The sequence below is a fragment of the Alosa pseudoharengus genome, unplaced genomic scaffold (assembly GCF_046254945.1).
Source record: "Alosa pseudoharengus isolate Yale_2024_CS ecotype anadromous, Long Island Sound unplaced genomic scaffold, YU_APseudo_1.1 YU_APseudo_1.1_scf_8, whole genome shotgun sequence".
Classification (NCBI taxonomy): Eukaryota; Metazoa; Chordata; class Actinopteri; order Clupeiformes; family Clupeidae; genus Alosa; species Alosa pseudoharengus.
In genome coordinates, this window is record NW_027468870.1 from 40,917,628 (window position 1) to 40,932,830 (window position 15,203).

The 15,203-nt window shown below is 38.9% G+C and overlaps 1 protein-coding gene across 1 annotated transcript in view; it reads right to left on the bottom strand.

The window, feature by feature from the left end:
* Positions 1-268: 268 nt before the first annotated feature.
* The window catches only part of ubr1 (ubiquitin protein ligase E3 component n-recognin 1), a 160,374-nt gene continuing 145,439 nt past the window's right edge, over positions 269-15,203 (bottom strand). The window contains exons 41-47 of the mRNA XM_076274769.1: positions 15,026-15,162; positions 6,978-7,086; positions 6,800-6,856; positions 6,633-6,710; positions 4,005-4,175; positions 2,867-2,968; positions 269-1,087 (exon numbers count right to left, since the gene is read on the bottom strand). Of these exons, the coding sequence (XP_076130884.1) occupies positions 946-1,087; positions 2,867-2,968; positions 4,005-4,175; positions 6,633-6,710; positions 6,800-6,856; positions 6,978-7,086; positions 15,026-15,162 (796 nt within the window). The 3' untranslated portion in view covers positions 269-945. The remainder of the gene's footprint in view (positions 1,088-2,866; positions 2,969-4,004; positions 4,176-6,632; positions 6,711-6,799; positions 6,857-6,977; positions 7,087-15,025; positions 15,163-15,203) is intronic.

The following is a 15,203-nucleotide window of genomic DNA, read 5'->3' on the forward strand; positions in this document are numbered from 1 at the left end:
AGGCATGCTGCAGCATTCTGAATCAACTGTAACAATCTCACTACACAAGCAGGCAGAACATCTAACAGTGAATCTCAACAGACCAGTTTGGAGATGACCATTGCCTGTACAAGACGTTGTGTGGGGTCTTGTGTCAGATAAGGTCTGATCTTCCTGATGTTGTAAAGGACAAACCAATTCATGCTTCAAAGCTTCATGAAGGCCTTAATCCTGGATTTTTAAAAAAATTGTATTTCACACTGCGAGAGGACATATTAGGATACAGGGAATGATTTCTTGAGATAATTTTATTAGGATTGTATGGTTGTAACACATTCAGGCAATAGATAATGAATATGCACTTTTTGTACAGAGGTATGCAACATGTGTTGATGTGGTGTGTTTCTTTTAAGAAATGCACATTCTAAATCTTGTCAGTATGGTTTAACACAGTGCAATTAGCTAGTGGTAATATGTTTTTTTGACTTTACCTAGTTAACTATAGTGAGACAGGCTGACTGAAACCTCTCCTTTAAAATTTATAAACCAGAACTTGTATTGCAGAATTTATATTTGACAATAGTCCAATAAACAGCTGTGTCACTGCAACCACTACAGTGCTTGTATTTTTAAAAATATAAATCACTTTTTCATAGCATTTTCCCCTAAAATGCCTTCAAACAAGCATTTATGAACAGAAAAGGAGGGTAGTAGAATGCTGGCTACAATGACTGTATATTGCTATAATTTTATTGTTAAATTAACACCGAAACTAGACAAAACTACAATATATTTTGTCATTTTGGATAAGTATTATTAAGTGTGGGTTTAGACACTATTATACATAGTCAAACATCCTTTTTCACTTAAAAAGTTGAATTGTTTATGCACTCCCTTTTCTCAAAAGGTTTACATCATATTCACAAGATGGAGCATTGAGCCCTTCTGTCGCACTTTGGCTGATTCTTACAGTGTGTGCCACTCGAAGGCGAACATCACATTTAGCACCTCCAGACTCCGGGCAATCTCTTCTGGGATACAGTGTTGCAACCACAGATAATGTAGCTTCCTGTAGCGTTCAGGGCACAAGTGCAGAGGATTTCCACGACTGGAAAAAAAAACAAGTAAACTTAACCTCCAAAGCTGTATACCATTATTATCTACAAATGTCATCAGTCTTAACTTATTCATCAGCTTAGAAAACACATCATGACATGTTATACATACAAACAAAATCACAAAAACATAACGAATTCCACACATGCAATAGTTTAGGTGCCAAATATGCTAAATTTGTGGTGGCCATTCTGCTTCAATGACTGATGATTTCAGTCTAAGACCTAAATATAAATATTTTGTATGGGATTGTTGAGTCAACTTGCCGTTGAGAATCTACAACTTTCATTTAATGTTCTTCAAGAAACTCTCATTAATCTTAAATTAGTACTGAATGAAAATAAAACTAAGTACTGTGTATATGCTATTTACCAGAGCAAGGTGTGCAAATAACCAATGTAAATGGAACATTGAATATAAATATTATGACATCTGGCTGGATGAGAAACTTACATTTAATCACCAAATAGCCAACCTTGTAAAGAAACTGAGACAAAAATGGGTTTCTTCTACAGAAACAAATCCAGCCATCCCTATGTGTAGTAGGAAACAAATTGTTGAAGCACTTTTTATGTCAGTTTTTATGTATAGCGACTACGAAGTGATCTATAGAAATACTGCTGCTTCTTCACTCAAGGCCCTGGACAGTCTATCACTCTGGTGATAGCTACAGTGATGGCCAAAAGTATTGGCACCCATGCTAAAGTTGACTGAAAAGAGGAATATAAAATCATCTTTTGGAAATTGATCTTAATGCCTTAAGTGAAAAATGAGGAAATATCTAACCTTTAAGGACACCAATTTTCTTAGTGAATGAATAATGTATCATAAATAAATAAATGTTCTTCCTTAAAATACAGGGGTCATAAGTATTCCCACCCCTATGTTAAATTCCCATAGAGACAGGCAGATTTTTATTTTTTAAGGCCAGTTATTTCATGGATCCAGAATACTGTGCATCCTAAAAACGGTACAATCGAACTTTCTCAAAACACATCCGAATGACATGATTTTGATGTCAACTCAACGTATGCACCCCCAATCATCCGTAAATCGATCTAAAGTGCATTTTACTCCGGATAATTCCTTTAAATTAAGTCAAAATGATCTTTTGAGAGGGCGCTAGGTAAGTCTTTTCATACTAAAAACAATACCAAATAGATTTTTTAATCTTAATATAAGATCAATAACACTTGGTTAGAATTCATTTTTTGCAGTGCAACTATGTCACTGTATGGCATGGCAAGTGCTCAGCGAATGCTTCTGATACGTTTTCAGCCATGACATATGCACAATTCCGAGTTGAAAACGTATCAGAATCTCAGAAATAATCACATTATACATAAACATAAAGTGGTATACCACAGTCATTTCTTGCTTACCAACCGCGGTAAGAAAACATCCATACCGTCCCAGCCCTAATTATTATTATTATTATTATTATTATTAATAATAATTATTATTTCCCTTCCCCCTCTACAAGTTTATGTATCTTAATGTTTATTTTATTTTGTTGTATTGTCTACTATTTGACTACCCTCAATGAACCTCTGAGAATAAATAAAGGTTGAATGAATGAAAAAAATAGCTCTGTCTATTTCCTGAAATTAACAGAACTTCCCTGCTCTCTCCTCATCAAGAAATATTGAAGCCAGTGATTTCCTTGATTTCCATCCTGAAGCCCTGAAGGTTACATGAAGCAGTGCATAACAGTGTGCTACAGGAATATTACGTTAGTGGGTGTAACAATAACTCAAAGATACGGTCTTACCCAAGCTGGGGATCTGTCTCTCCATAATCATCAAGATATGGGGCTGGATATGTGCTTCCGCGTGTTTTACTGGCCATAAGAACAATCTCACATTCTCTCACTCTGTTGAAAGGAATTTAAAAAAAAAAGACAGGAAAGATCAGCACCATCATCAGTCTTTGCTTAGAGGTCACATGAACTACACTGACCCTACTACTAGGTTGCTAGGTTACGGGGACGCTGGCGAGACACGCCGCTCTGTCTGGCATCATGTTTTTGTTTGTATTTATGTAATGTTCGTAATTTTATGTAATGTTCTGTTAATTTTTTGTATTTATTTTTCTAGTTAAATGTAATCACTCTTTATTTATGTTATTTTCGATCGTTTTTGTGTTATTCTTAGTCCTTTTTTCTGATGAACAAACTCGGCTGACACCATCAACGTCAAGTTAAAGTTAGCTTCCATTGGGCTGATGAGCGCCTTGGCTAGCCTGCCTTATGTCTCTGAAGTCCCTCATCCATCCGTGACGCTGCACATCCAATGTCTGGACGGAGGGATTGCTCAGCAAGGGTGCCTCAATCTGCAAGAGATCTGCAGCTGCCACGACCACCGAGCTGCGGCTGACATGCGAGCTGCCATGCTAGCATCTACCGGTGCCTGGAGTCTGGATTGAGTGCTAAGAAACTCATGACCGTGTCAACCATGAAACAACAAACAACAAACGGTCACTGTCTAGGACCAGGACTGTGTCCTTCCAGTGCTCTCCAGACTGCCAGTGAATTCTCCGGGTTGGTCAGTTATAAAGAACTTTGTTGGTGTTGCATCGTGAAGACACAGCTGTGCGCAGTTTTCACGCGGGTCATCTTTGCCCTTGGACATTTTCAGCCGGTTGGAAATTGGACTAATTTTATTTTTAATTTGTATCTATTTTATTTATTAATTTGTTTGTTGTATGTCTTGTTATTTCTTAAATGTATGTCTTGGTGTCACGGGTACGCTGGCTACTACGCCGCTCCGTCCGGCATCTATTGTCTTTGTTAGTCTGTGTCAATGACAATGTTCTTATTGTACAGCACTTTGTAACTTTGTTTTGAAAAGTGCTATATAAATAAAGATTATTATTATTATTATTATTATTATTATTATATTATTACTCACCTAAGGAATAATCCCACTCCGGCCCCACAGATAGCAGCATGAGCTGTGCAGGCACCCACATATTCCCCATCCAGCTGCTTCTGACAGCAGGTACTCTGAGAGCACAGCATATCGCCACAGAAGAGACACAGGGTAGGATGCTTTCGGTCATCATCTGATGACACAGGGCACCTCAGGGGCAAAGGAATACAGAAATAAATACAGGGAACAAAACTTTATGCTTTGCACTTTCCATAAATATTGAAAACATTGATTTGAAAAACAATGGCTTGTGGTGGAAGGCAGCACGAGACACAAGTCGAGAAGAGAACAGCATTGGCTATTAAGGTTAAATGGAGTCCAATATTACCAAGTAGTTTATCAGCTAGTGGCAGAGTAAATACATGGCACACAATCGCACTGGCACACATCAAAACTGTTGCCATAAAAGTCGACTGGCTAAATTGTGCTTAAATCTGCATGATAACCACGCTGTGCTAATTTGTTAAAAACTGTTGCATTCAAGTTAATTCTACAAACCTAACACCACAAATAGAATTAAATTCAGTGGGAAACACTTCTTTCCGCAAATTATCAACGTACAGGACAAACTCACGTTACTACTTCTAAATGGATGGATGCTATGGCCAAAGGCCAGTTGTTAGTTCCCTTTCTCTTGTTGTCAAGTGGGCATATCCCAGGATTCTGATGAACTATGTAAAATCGTTATTTTTTTCATAAATCTGTTTATTGATGGAAATTCCACAGGAAATACAAAGAATAAAATGTGTATCATTAAAAAATTACAATTTTCATTTTCTTTTCCAGCCTTTTTCTTTAAACATCCATTATAAACATCATTCATCAAAATGCCTAGACCTTACATTAGGCATTACAACATTGCAAATAATAAAATAAAATATAAATATATAAACATATTGGGGAGGGGGGATATCATATGTGAAATGCCATAATAATAGTACCACACATTCTCAAAAAAGAGTGCAAATGTAAGGTATATCATATGGGTTCGGACTCCAGTTCTTTTAATTTCTCAAAATAGGTAATGATAGGTTGCCATCTCAAGTAAAAGTTTTTCATTGTTTTTTTATGTAAATACTTATCTTCATTAAAACATGTAATAGCCAGATTTCCAGTGTCCTACCTATAATACATTTGGCTAGACAACAAAGACACGCTAGTAATTTTTCTCAGTTTCACACTCTGGCAAGTTAAGGTCTTTTGCTTTTGTAGGGTAGTATGGCTAGTGGCTCGATCGCAATGGCAAAATTGAAGTGAGGAAAGTGGGCAACCCTGTCTTGTGCCCCTAGTTAAGGGGAAAAAAGCTGACCACAAATCATTGGTTTGGACGCATGTTTGGGAAGCCTTATATAAGAGCTTAATCCATGAAATAAAATTAATACCATAGCCACATTTTCCCAAAGCTGCAAATAAATACTGCCACTCCACTTGATCAAATGCTTTCTCTGCATTTAGAGAAATGACTGCTTCAGGCAAATTATCTGTATATTTTAATATGCTATATCAATGAGGCGGTGGATTTTTGAAAATGAGTGTCACCCTTAAATTAACTCTGTTTGATCCTCAGATATAATTTTTTTGAAGTAAATCCTCCAAGCGACAGGTCAGCACTTTAGCTAGAATCTTAGAATCTACATTTAAGAGCGACAGATCACCAGCAGATCACGCTCGTTGGAGTCCCAATGCTCACGGTAGAAGTTCATCGCCTTCCTGGGTGTGTCAAAATGCAGCTCCACATTCTCAAACGACACTTGGATGTTGAGTTGAAACTCTTGAGCATTGATTACCGCTTGCTTCTGATTAAGCTAGCGGCCCAAGTTGGTAGGCACAGGCAAGAACGAGGGGGGTTGGAAATAAATCTTTCCCAAAAACATCTTTGAAAAGGTTGGTCATAAAATCAACAAAGGGTTAGATCCCTCCACCCTCTCAGGAATCCCCATGACTCTTACAGGGGTGATAGAATGGATGAACAGAGCATTTTACCTTGTTCTGTGATGTTAACACAAAAGGTATGCAAATTAGGTCAGTCCAAGAAATGCTCAGATTTCAGAATCCCAGTTACAACCCTATAATTAGGCTGGGGGATAAAACAGTCTGTTTTGGCAGATTTACCAATCACATCGGTGTATGATATAGGCAGGCCAGAGGCAAGCTAAACAGATGACGACAGCGCTGCAACGTTGGAAGTTCGGAATCAGTCAGTAAACATTGGTCATCGTGTTATCCAATAGCGTTGAAGTCCGGAATCAGTCAGAGTAAACATTGGTTTAGTGTTATCCAATTGCGTGCAGTGAGATTTTCAAATGCATGCTTGGTGCCGCCCCTCGAGTTGGGCCATTACATTATTCGTGGCAAGAGCCTTAATCTTTCTAGATTACCAGGGTCTGGATTTTCCAGGCTAGGGCCCGATGGTAATTGTAAAGCAATTTACAAAAGATTCACTCCTGATGCAGGACGCTACGAGTCAAGTGTCATCAAGTGTATGCTACGGATTACAACTTGTGAATGTCAGATGGAGCACTATGAAAGGTGGCTGGACTATTAAGTTCTGCTAAATCATAAATTAAACAACTGTAGGTCAACACCAGCATATGTATATATACTTACTTAAAGTGGCTGGCCTGGTTGAGCAGTACACTGTAATCCTCTGGAAGATTGATTAGTCGATTGCGTTTCCTTGGATACCTGGTACCATGACCATTTTTCAAGTTGTTATTAAGGTTGCATTATTTTTGGAACACTGATCATTCAATCACAGGAAAGGGGAAACTTACCTGATGGCTAGCAATTGACCATTTAATGCTTTGAAAATGGCGGGGTTCCCACACCATCTAAGACAAAAATAAAAATAAACCAAATTCAGGATGGCATGCTTCATAAACATCATATGTATGTGGTTTAAAATAACAATCTGGGGTAAATGTTGTGTATGGATATATCTGTTTAGTGTACCTCTGTATCAGGGGGTCAACCATGTCTGAGTGGTTGTGAAACAGTTGAAACAAGTTGGAGGGAAGAGCAAGATAACAGCACAGTGCCTCTGCTTGGACCTCTGAAGTAACTACAAACAGCAACAAACAACATTACTTACAACATTCAGTAGTAAGGTAGCCACAACCACATTTACTGTATGCTACATATTTCATGTTTAAGTAGCATAGTCATCAATAAGCAACATAATTAGAACATACTTTGAGTACTTTTGACATGCATATTACAGTCTGTACAGTGGGCAGTGCTTCGACTTGGCCAGCTTCCCTCGCGGTCCGCGCGCGGGATCACGCGGCATCACGCGACATTAATTTGTATTTTTTCCAGTGACGCTGCAACGACGCTGCAACAACCGGCAGAGGTCTCAAGTGAGCAGGGTGTCTCGTAAAAAGAAATGGAGCTGGAAAACCCTACACAGACTTCACTACAGACTGGTTTAGAAATAATTTAATAGCCAGAAATATGCCTGCCTTGCCCTAATAAAGAAATATTTGGTTAACGGCGAGTGAATCCCGTTTGCAGCCGTAGAAGAAATGCAGGACAAATTAAACATTCTGGTTTTCTCCGAGTGCAACGATGATAGACAGACATCATTTGGTCAAAATATAGAGCATATTAACCTCCGTTGCTCAGCCAAATGCCTTCCTGTTACGTCCTGTTATCACGGAGTTACAGGCGATAAACTATTTTTGATGGTCACAAGTTTACCCACGTGTGCCAGCTTACAGTCCCGGCTAAATTTACATTAATTTAAAATCAAACATCGCAGTTTATGTTAAATTCAGCATCTCTCATAATGTGATTGGATATGTTGCTGTCAATTCCCTACTTCATATACTAACCACCAATGAGAGCGTCTCTCGTATGAAAATTCCTGACACTTCCCACCTGAAGAATTAACGCAAGGCTTTGTCGGGTCTTCAGCCCCGAATGTTTAAAATGTATATAGCCCTGAATATCATTTTAAAAGTAGTCTGACAAAGCTTATTGTTTTGTGAAACAGCTAAACACTGGTACCTCATAGAACGTCTATAACATAGCCTAGGTGGTCGCAACTCACAAAAGTAAAGCAGATAGAAAGAACTCACGCAAATCTAGCCTACAACACGCAGACAGCTTTATGCGCAGGGGAGAGAGCCTTCTGATGGTATCTTGCTAATTCACTGAACTGCATTAGGTGACGCAAATGGTATTGCCTTTATCTTATAACTCCTTGTCTGAGCGACTACCAGGCCTATGGTTTTTAAAAGTCAGATGTTCCCTGACAAAGACATTCGAAAATTAAGAATGTTTATTGACTTGAAAAATACACTAATTTTTGCAAACTCCCTTCATTCAACCCTTGAAGACATCGCGGTCTGGTGCGCTATGTAGATAGTTTCTCGTACCATTTAATTTCTCAGAATTTAGGTCTACTAGGCCTACAATAACGTCATCACCAAATACATCATTTATTTTTAGTTGATCAACCACAAAGAGTAGCATAGGCCTACTGTGCACAGTGCACTGACGACTGTAGCAGCCCAAGGTAACCAGTTGTTGTAGATGAGAGGTAACCCCTTGTTTCAGATAGCCTGGACAACATCTTACCTGGGTGTTGCCTACGTTATTAATTAATGGTAGCCTACAATAGTTAATTGATTCGCGTAACATTAGTTGGCTCAAAGAGTAGGGAATCAGGATGGAGAGAGTCACACGTGTGTTGCTTTTGCGGGATCGAATCCAGTTTAATGCTAGTTTTCAAAACATATATTTTTTACATGTCTTTTGTCCGAGTGGCTGTAATGTAGCCGAGCGCTCATGGCGTATGAAAAGCGACTTCAAACCGCCTAAAACAACTTGTTTGTGAATGTCTGACAACTGCTGCAGCGCATGCACGCGCAAGGAAACCAGTAGGTGGAGAAACCAGAAGGCACACAACACCGGAACGATTTTAAGGCTATTTCGCATAGGCTACTCAATGGTGCTATTTCACACGCATTATAGCGACCCCCACTCACCGGGGTTAGGTGGAAGGTGTTAATAGACGATTGGCGTAGCCTACAGTGGACTAGGGCTGTCAAAATTGCTCAAAAATTACATTCGAATATCCCCTCTAAAATAAACACATGTATTTGAATATATTGGAATATCTAGGCTATATTATTTGCGCATTATGTCAGTGACGCGCATCATGTCATCTGTTTTTAACTTTTTGTATGGTTATTGCTTGACAGGGGGGATCCCAAGCAGCTTTCAGCCATAAGGCATTTCCTAATTCACCCGACATTGATATTGAAAATGTTGAAACAATTTCGGCATAGCCTATAAGCAGTTTAATTAAATGTAATGTTAGTTGTAAACAAACGGGCTACTAGGTGAGGCTTGGCCTCAGATGCGCTCGTGCCTTAAATGGCAATACAAATCTTCACGATAGGCCTATTAACTGACCGCCCGATTCACGTTGGCTGGGGGGCGGGCATCAGACATTTGTTCCCAAGGGTCTTTGAATTGTTAATCCGGTCCTGCCCCCAACGAACGCAACTTTCCACCTCTGAGACAGCTGAAAAGAAGTCTAGAGGACTCCTAACTCACTAAGACCTACTTACTGTAGGCTGCGCAAACCACAGGCCTTTTTACCGTGGCAAAGTTGGTTTTATATTGGACGTTGGATATTCGACACATTCGAAAAACCTATTTAGCACTGACTATGAGGGTCGAGTTTGTGTCAAACCAACTTTAATGTGTTTGAACAAGGCCTGCCTATATTACAAAAGCTTCTTTTGTCCAAAAACCCATGTTTTGATTTCATGAATTTTTTATGCTGATAAAAGATTTCAATCTACCCATACTAAAACACATCTCCTGAACTCGGCTTACTGCCCTTTCTAGTACACAAAGCTTATTTTCCCCTAAAACCTACTCTTTGATTTTATAAAATGTTTAATGTTAAATGTTTCAAATCTATTATGCGGCTTGCCCTTTTGACCTACCCATGTCAAAGCTCATCTGGTGAACTCGGATTACTGCTCTATATAGTACACAAAGCTTCTTTTTCCCAAAAACCCATTCTTTGATTTTATAAATATGTTTAATGTAAAAAAAATGCTTTAAATCTATTATGCGGCTTGACGTTTTGACCTACCCATGTCAAAACACATCTGTTGTACTCAGCTAATTTCCCTTCATAGTACACAAAGCTTCTTTCTTCCAAAAACTCACTCTTTGATTTTATATTAATATTTTACTATTCAAAAATGCTATAAATCTATTATGCGACTTCCACTTTCAACCTACCCATGTTAAAACACATCTGTTACACTCAGCTAACTGCCCTTTATAGTACACAAAGCTTATTTTTTCCAAAAACTCTTTGATTTTATATAATTTTTTTACTGTAAAAATGCTATAAATGTATTATGTGCCTTCCCCTTTTCACCCACCCATCTCAAAACCAGTGTTGTGCGTGAACGAGTTCAAAAGAACACGTTCATTGAACACGCTCATTTTTTCGTGAACGTTGAACTGAACGCAACACATGTTTTAATAAAGAACTTGAACGTGAATTAGTTCACATTATGTGTCATGAACGGCAGACATCACTGTAAATGAACGTTGGAATTTGTTTTCCATTGAAAACTGAGTGACATGTTTTCTCTTTTGAAACGTAACGAGAGAAAGTTCCTCCCTCCTGTATTCTCGCTGGTGCCGCTTAAATCATGTATCACCAGACAGAAATGGTTTTGACATTGTGTGCGCAATGCATTGCGGGCAACGTAGTGTCCGGCTGAGAATAGTTGAATAGCATACTGGCTTCCGCACAACGTTACCCGTGATGAATTGCAGCAGAGCGGGGTAGGCATAGCAACGCCGCGTAGCAGGCAACGACGAGAGTGCGGAGGGCTGGAGGAGCGAGAGAGAGAGAGAGACAGACCAATGACGAGAGTGAGAGAAAGCGCTGCGATTTTTTTTTAAAAATGGCTAGTGGAAGTGATGGCACGGAGACTGGTCTACCTTGTCTGTACTGCTGCAAGTTTCATCACCTGGTAAGAAACCCACAATTGCAGTGTCATGAGCAAATGTCTACAATGAGCAGCTTCAAAGAACGTATAGTGATTTCTAGCTCGTAGTGAGAAAAAGTATTTATTTGAATATCTCACGAAAAAAGTAAAATGAACTGAACTTTGAACAAGTTCAGAATTAAAAATGTGAACTTTGAACGTGAACTGTTCACTTTGAGCATGTATGAACTGAACTTGAACTAGTTCAGAAAAGCTGTGAACTGGCACAACACTGCTCAAAACACATCTGCTGCACTCAGCTAAATGCCCTACATAAAACACAAAGCTTATTTTTTTCAAAAACTTACTCTTTGATTTTATATTAATTTTTTATTATTCAAAAATTCTATAAATCTATTATACGACTTCCCCTTTCGACCTAGCCATGTTAAATCACGTATCTTGCACTCAGCTAACTGCCCTTCTATTCATAGTACACAAAGCTTATTTTTTCCAAAAACCAAAAATCGAAAGGTGAAGTCGCATAATAGATTTATAGCATTTTTAATAGTAAAAAATTAATGTAAAATCAAAGAATGAGTTTTTGAAAAACAGAAGCTTTGTGTACTATGTAGGGCAGTTAGCTGAGTGCAACAGATGTGTTTTGACATGGGTAGTTCAAAAGGTCAAGCCGCATAATACATTTAAAGCATTTAAAGCATTTTTTTACATTAGAAAATATTTATAAAATCAAAGAATGGGTTTAGGGGGAAAATGAAGCTTTGAGTACTATATAGAGCAGTAATACAAGTTCACCAGATGTGTTTTGACATGGGTAGGTCAAAAAGGCAAGCTGCATAATAGATTTGAAACATTTTTTTTTTTTTTTTATATATATTTTGGGCTTTTTATGCCTTTAATTAGATAGGATAGTGGAGATTGACAGGAAGTGAGTGGGAGAGAGAGTCGGGGTGGGATCCGGAAAGCACCACGGGGCGGGAATCGAACCCGTGTCGCCGGCGTACGGTGCAGGTGCCACTGCTGGGGCCAGATTTGAAACATTTAACATTAAAATTTGTATAAAATCAAAGAGCAGGTTTTAGGGAAAAAGGGCCTAGAAAGGGCAGTAAGCCGAGTTCAGGAGATGTGTTTCAGTATGGGTAAGTCAAAAGGTGAAGCCGCATAATAGATTGAAATCTTTTATCAGCATAAAAAATTCATAAAATCAAAACATGGATTTTTGGACAAAAGCAGCTTTGTGTAATATAGGCAGACCTTGTTTAAACACATTAAAGTTGGTTTGACACAAACCATCATAGTCAGTGCTAAATAGATTTTTCGAATGTGTCGAATATCCAACGTCCAATATAAAACCAACTTTACCACGGTGGCCTTTTTTTGGGCAAGCCTGCATTCGCGGCAGGCCTTCTGTTGAAGAATTTTATATAAATCCTGCGCTAACAGTAATCCTCCTACTGGTTGTGGATAGTTGTGGATAGTGTGGCATGCTCACGCTTTATGTCTCCTTCTTGCAAACTAGGCCTATAGCCCAACCATTTACGTCTTCAAAAAATAACTTGCCAGATATGCCTTCATATCTTTGGGCTTCATTCAGCATTTTGTTCTTCCACTGGAAATGACTCTTCTACATTTGCTGCCTGCTGCATCCTTTCTGTTTGTATTGTTTAGAAAATGTTTGACGTCTTGAGTTAATGCATTAAACATTGTTTGCTGGTAACAGCCACAAATAGCCTACAGATTCTTGCGTGCATACATTCTCTATTCTCTCCAAAATGTGCCCGTTCTATAGGCTGGCCAAGTGCGTAATTCTGCGGCATAAAGCAGATGTATTTGTTTATTATACAGAAAAATAAAAATAACCTGTCAAGCAGTCAATTGACTACATTGCAGTCAATAAGTAGGGCAAATTACGAAACCAAAACGTGGGTCATAGTTGTCTAAGCCTCTGTTGTGAGGCCAAACCCATGAACAAAGACGCATTGATATCTGCAATAGTTTTTTTTTGGCGAAACAAGCTCACAGCCAAACGAGTCATAGCACTGAAGGGAGAGGCAACTGGCATGTGATCTCCCCACGGGCCAATGGATACAAGTTTTCTCCTGTGCCTATGATATTTAATCCAGTGTTTTGTCAAGTTGCAAAATGCTATTCGTTTTAACTAATTTTTATGATAGTATGAAGTACTTTTTGTATAGGGTAGGCCTACTATCTTAATTGCTTTATACTCAATACTTGACCAATGGCTATTGCATCTGTCTATTGAAAGTGAGAATGTGGCATGTGATCTACTGTGTAGGCTTCATAAAATAAAATAAACAGATTGCTAATGGCCTACAAGCTGATCTGGGGTGCGTTTCCCGTACAACTACGGAGGTTAGCTTTTTATTAACAGGATGCATCGTTCAACTAACCAACATGTAAATTACGACTGTTTCACAAAACTGTCGTACTTACATAGTACTGTAAGTTTGGACCATGATAGTTTCCAAACTTCAGTAGTCTGGACTAAGGTGGTTAATGACGTTTAGTAGCACGTGAACGGGCACCTGCACATACTTCTGTGGCGCATTGCGTTAAGGCCGACAGATGACAGCCGCCGTTGCACAGCAGTTACCAGTCCCCTGTCCAAGAGTTCGAATCTGGGTTAAGATTTTGACAACAATATTGACATTGTTGTTTACCTAAGTTTATCTTTTGTGCAGATCATATTATCAAACTCAGAATCAGCCTTCTTGGCTTGGTTTGCGTAAACTAACAAGGACCCCCCCCCCCCCCCATGAAAATCAAAGGCTACATATTCTCAGCTGATTCGTCAAAAAGTGCGCACCACCTTATTATTATCTGCAGGTGTGTGACTTTTACTTACGTGCACATGGCTGCAAATTGACTTTTAATTTATGTATTGTCTGCCTTGGGCATTTTAAAATATGGATGTATGGTGGTTAGAAGTGTAAATATCAATTAGAAACCTAAATATATTTATAATTATTAATTTGCAAACAAATAACTGGCGTCTCCATATTAATTGCCTAATTAACAATTGTTGTCTTTGACATGAAGATCCCTGGAACTATGCTTCTACTAGCATTCTACCACAGGTCGAGAGGTGTAGTTGTAACTACACAACTTTACGATAGTGGTTGCGAACGTTCGTTGCTACTATGGTTTTGGGAAACACTAACGTAGTGTAACGATGCATTGGACTATGTAAGTTCCAAATATGAATGTAATTCTGCGGCATAAAGCAGATGTATTTGTTTATTGTACAGAAAAATAAAAATGACATGTCAAGCAGTCAATTGACTACATTGCAGTCAAGAAGTAGGGCAAATTAATTTACGAAACCAAAACGTGGGTCATAGTTGTCTAAGCCTCTATAGCGTAGCCTGTTAAAAACGTCGCACAGTTATTTCTCTACTGGCTCAATTATCACACCACTGTTTTGATTTGCATAGTTGCGTTAACCCAACACTGACAATAATGTAGACAGCAAATTTCGATTTCCGTTACCACCGTGTAGTCAAGCCTTAAGCCATACCCAAGTAGCCTAAATCGAGGTAAATCGAGCTTTTTCAGAAGGGGCGGCAGGCAGAGCGATGTACAGTGGCAGAGCGACGCACAGTGGCTGAAAGTGGTACTAAAGCTTCACATAGCTTCACGCCTCGTAATGCACGACTGAAGTGGCCATTTGAAAGCGATGCCCACTGTAGGTGCTCCTTGTTAAGTCAAGTCAATGTATTTTTATAGCACATGTAAAAGCAACAGCATTGCACCAAAGTGCTTCACATAAACAAAAGCACAACATTAGAGTTAAGGGCAGTGAAACTTGTGACCGTGATATACAGTAACACTGCTCGTGTTGGTCATTACTGGCATTTTAAGACCATAAGGGGATTTTTCTTCATGAAAGTGTGTACTTTTGACAAACAGAGTTTTAGGGGTGCAATAAACTGCTGGGGTCAGACTGAGCTCTCACATTCCATTACTAGTCACACTTCTGAGCGTTACCTGCTTTATCCAAAAGATCCTCAGGGGGGGGCACTCCTGTCAGACAGTTGAAGAACAGTGCAGCACAACGCAGAAAGGGAAGGACCCCTTTTCTCACAGAGTCCGCCACAGAATAGCCCGAAATATCAGTTCTTAAACTAAGAAGGAATAACATGAGATTACATGGCAAAAAAATCAA